At 39.3% G+C, this 4,897-nt stretch overlaps 1 protein-coding gene across 1 annotated transcript; it reads left to right on the top strand.

Annotated features, from left to right (window-relative positions):
• Positions 1-435: 435 nt before the first annotated feature.
• LOC107301260 (NHP2-like protein 1) lies at positions 436-4,535 on the top strand. Its single transcript, XM_015830509.1, has 3 exons — positions 436-560; positions 2,204-2,324; positions 3,607-4,535. The coding sequence occupies exons 1-3, from the start codon at positions 558-560 to the stop codon at positions 3,867-3,869; spliced, it is 387 nt and encodes a 128-aa protein (XP_015685995.1). The 5' UTR covers positions 436-557; the 3' UTR covers positions 3,870-4,535.
• The last annotated feature ends 362 nt before the right edge of the window (positions 4,536-4,897 follow it).

The raw sequence follows: 4,897 nt of genomic DNA, 5'->3' as shown, positions 1-4,897 counted from the left end.
TGGACTTTGTTTTTCTTTGAAGATATTTCAATTCTCTAATGGAGACTGAGAATCTCCATAGACTTTTTAAGTCCAGCCTTCCCCAGCAGGGAAGAACTGCTAAGCGGGTCATCTTTAACCTATTAAAAAACACGACATAATATTTTTATTGTTGCTGAAACTAGATGCTATATCAATCAAATCATGTACTTGTAAATGTAATTAACAGTTGTGTATAAATGACAATTGCTAATGAGTGAACGTGGAAACGGCCCATTAGGTTCAGTCAACGTCACCGTTAGGGAATCTGAACACGATCAATATTTTTTAGGTCGAAGCCGCTTCTCTACGCGAGTTTTCTGTAACAATCAGTCAAAGGTAGAGGTCGCACTTGCGGGAGCTGAGAAATCTTTTGAGATCAGCATCCTATTTCCTGCGGACGGCCGCTCTTTTCCAACGTCACTTCCAGGAGCGCGTGTCTCTTATGTATCCGCGTATTTCACATTTTTCCTCCGTGAAGCTTTCGGGCCGAGGGGATCCAGAACAGAATCTCCGGGTGAAACTTCTACTTAGCAGAAATGGTGAGTGGGCCAAATCCAGACGTTGCGGAAAGCGAAGGCGCTAGTTGGGGGTGAAAATGCCGAAACCGACAGCACTTGGGCAGCGTGGAGGAGAGCGCGAGCCCAGGAGACCACGCGGAGGACGCTTAGCTCGGCACGCTCAGCCTACGTTTCCATACAGGCACCAGTGAAATCACGTGCTAAGCAGGACTCCTTGCATGCAGCACCTGGCGCCTTCCTCTATTACTTCTTAACTACCGTGCTCATTGGAATAATCCCAATCTGTTTTTACTATTATGCTGCGGATGGAATATTAAACCTTATGCCACAAGTATCGGTGCTTTTGCGATGGATTTTTTTTATTTTTATCATTGTGCTATTGAATATGAAATGCACAATAGGATAGCCTACTTTGTTCTCCTAACAGCTTTCTCTGGAAATACCCAAGTATTTATAGCAGGATTCAGATAAATCCGTTTCCTTCATGGCTGTGTAAATACAAATTCATTCTTTTTTCAGTCCAGAACATCCGGGGTTGTGTTTTTTTTTTTTTGTCTATCTGTAGATGCTAGATCAAACTCTGTACTCAAGAATGGGAACTAGTACATTTTGGTAGTATTTATTCATATTTATCAGATTTGTCTACTGCTTGAAATAAACTCTAGGGAGCTTGCAGAACTTAAATATAAATGCAAGTCAATATATTAAAATGGCAATCCAATTAAAGCTTTATTTATTTATTTTGTTAAAAGTAGTATATTAAACATTAAATAAAGTGCCTCTGGTACAATTAATCCTTAAAGATCTGAAACAGCTGTGTTTTCACTTGCTTTCAGAACGTGAAGATGGGGAGGGAAGGTGTCTTCCCTTTCTCAAGGTGAGGTGTGATGGAAAATGCTGTTGGGCTCTCTCCTGAGGGGGGCAAGGACTTTTACTAGGTCCTCCCTAGTGATTCTGATAGAATCAGAAGAATCTGTGGGAAAAGGTGATCCCTAAAGCGCAAAGCTGTAGGACTTCGTGGATCATAACTGCTACCTTGTATTGCATTTGGAAACATTTAGTAATAAGTGCAGTTTCTGTACTAAGGTGTAACATGACACTCATGACTGACCATTGACCAATATCATTCTGACAAGCTGAAGTTTGGGGAGATCTTCAAGAGCATCCCGTATTCAGTGAGTGATACCAGTAGTAGTCTAAAATAAATCTAGAGATGATAAGTATGAGTGACTATTTTCAGGATATCCTGTTTCAGATAAGGCTGCAATTTCAACAGAAAGTCTAGGGCAGGGATAGGCAACCTTGGCTCTTTTATGACTCGTGGACTTCAACTCCCAGAATTCCTGAGCCAGCATAGCTGGCTCAGGAATTCTGGGAGTTGAAGTCCACGAGTCATAAAAGAGCCAAGGTTGCCTACCCCTGGTCTAGGGGAAAATCCTTGCCATTGTCTCTACCTGCTCTTGAATATGTTATAGTGAAAAAATAGAAAGTTTTTCAAAATGAATTTTGGAGATTGCTAATGAAAGGGAATTAGCAAATACAACAGTTCTGATAATGGAAGATTCACCTGGCACAAATACAGTTATATTCCTTAAAATAGTTAGATAGCCAGTTGAGGAAGAAATGCTGTTTTCTGTAGCTCAAATTCTGATATTTTTCTACAGACTGAGGCAGAAGTAAATCCAAAAGCTTATCCTCTTGCTGATGCTCAACTCACCAAGACACTACTGGATCTTGTACAGCAGTCTTGTAACTACAAACAGTTACGCAAAGGAGCCAACGAAGGTGAAATCTGCCTTTAAAAATATGCTTTTAAAATTTTTATCAAAATGTTATTATATGGATATTTGGGGGGGGGTTGTCTCCTTTTAAATACTTTGCCCAAAGTAATCAAAAATATTTAAAATGCATTACTTAATTCAGAATTCAGTATGTTTGAAGATAGTCATAAGAACTCAGCAAACTACAAGAATTTAACAGCTAAACCAAATAAAAGTTGACAAATGATGGATTAGATCAGTGGTGGCGAACCTATGGCACGGGTGCCAGAGGCGGCACTCAGAGCCCTCTCTGTGGGCACGCGCGCCGTCGCCCCAGTCCTAGGCCTTCAGCTGGGTTTTATAAAACCTTTTCGCTTTAGGCCTCCGCCGCCGTGTGCAAAAAAAAAAAAAAGGTTCAATCAATCAGTCAATTTCAACTTCTCGCGGAAAAAAAAAGATCTTGCAAAGTTGGAATTGATTGATTGAACTTTTTAGTCCCACCCAGTCTGCGGTTACCACCGCAGCCACGCCCACCCAATGGGCCACACCCACCCAATGAACCATGCCCACCCAATGGGCCACGCCCACCTGGCACCCGACGATGCATAAGTGGGTTTTGGGTTGCAGTTTGGGCACTCGGTCTCTAAAAGGTTCGCCATCACTGGATTAGATAATGTATTGCGCTTAGTAAGTAGAAAGCAAATAAAGAGGAACAGCTCTACCAGTTATTACCAGATGGTCGAGATGATGGTTACAGGAAGTCAGTCCTGATCCTTAATTAAATATATCCTTAAACATATTGATACTACTCCTTAGTGGTAGCCTATTACTGGTATTTCCTCAAATGTGCTGAACACAAATAATTGGCATCAGAAAGCACTGAAAATGAATAAAAATAAAATAAAACTTGAAAGAGCTTTCACAATATCAGTGTTTGCTTTCATTGTTAAAGTCTCCACATGGGAAATATTTGGAATGCTGCATAATATACTGGTTTGTATTATGCCCTTTCTAAGGTAGGTCAGTTCCCCAAAGGCATTTAACTTGCCATGTGTTTAGGTGAGAACTTGTACTCATACATTGAAGCCCTCAGACAGATGCAGACAGATATTCAATTCCTTGATTTGCAAGCATTAAGCTATTTCTTCAGTAATATAACCACTAGACAAATCCCACAATGTGAAAAGATAGTTGAAAGTATATTTGATTAAGATGAACGCAAATCTTGAAGCAAAAGAGCACAATGAACTATAGAATACTATTGCATGAGTGCCTGATAGTAATTATACTGATTTCCCTTTCCACAGCCACTAAAACTTTGAATAGAGGAATTGCAGAATTCATTGTGATGGCTGCAGATGCTGAACCTCTTGAAATTATCCTTCATCTCCCACTACTTTGTGAAGACAAGAATGTGCCCTATGTGTTTGTGCGTTCCAAGCAAGCCTTAGGACGGGCATGTGGTGTTTCTCGGCCTGTTATTGCCTGTTCCATTACTATCAAAGAAGGCTCACAACTCAAGCCTCAAATTAATTCTGTCCAACAATCTATTGAAAGACTATTGGTCTAAATCTGACAGAAGTAACTCAAAAAACCAAGACTGTATATGAATATTTTGTTTAACAGCTATTGCTTTACAATGTAAGTCATGTTCTTATAAGATCGATGGCCATATAAATGATTAATAAATGTTTATTAGGTTTTTAAATCTAGTGGATTACTTTCTTCAGTCATAGGTTGCTGCTTAGGACCATAATTAGAGATTGCGTTCTTTTAAGTCAAGAGACAAATACATGCTCATAATTAGGACAATAATTTGCAGTTACTAGGCAGTAATGACAAGAGGTAAAGATTTGTGAAAGTTTGAGTTAGAAAAAAAGTTCTAATCCCAAATTGCTGAAGTTGGTGAGCAGCTTGCTGACTTTAAGGATGGGGACTACCTGGAAAACCTGCAGCATGGTCAAATGTTTTCAACTTCCTTTTTTATGGATTTTGAGGGTGGGAATTGGAGGCTTCCCAGAGAATCTGCCTGAATTTCTATCCTAAAACCACCGAATGTTCAGGAAATGGGCTGAACTTGCTCTATCAGAATTCAGCAAGTTTACCAGTGAATTTCAGTGACATGACTTCAGGATGCTTGGGACCCAAATAGGGACTTCATATTGTTCACCTCTACTTGAGTGTTGCATATCCTTGCTTTAAATCTGTCTGATGCAAAACAAATCTTCAGTGGGATTTAAACATTCTTTGATAATAACTAGCTTCATTTGAAGATGAGTTTGTGTATATGTTAGGGTTTAAATAAAACAAAGTATATACTATTCTATTCAATAACAAATGTCCTGTTGAAGGTTATTTGGCTTATGGAGCTACCCTAGAAAGAAATCTCCTCCCTAATCTGATATAGTTTGATAGAACACCAATATATGAAATATTTTTTTCATTTGCTTTTTGTTGCTATAGCCACAGGCTTTTTTTCCAGAAACAAATTACAATAAATAACATGCCCAGTGTCCTCTCTGAAACTGAGATAAAGCACTGATTCCGATAGGCATACTCTTCCAAATTTTACCTAATCAATGCTGCTTTCTAGAAAGT

This window comes from Protobothrops mucrosquamatus, unplaced genomic scaffold, assembly GCF_001527695.2.
Source record: "Protobothrops mucrosquamatus isolate PMUCROS unplaced genomic scaffold, P.Mucros_1.0 scaffold11065, whole genome shotgun sequence".
In the NCBI taxonomy this organism is placed as follows: domain Eukaryota; kingdom Metazoa; phylum Chordata; class Lepidosauria; order Squamata; family Viperidae; genus Protobothrops; species Protobothrops mucrosquamatus.
The sequence above is the reverse complement of the archived record's forward strand: the minus strand, read 5'-3'. Positions and strand labels throughout refer to the sequence as shown.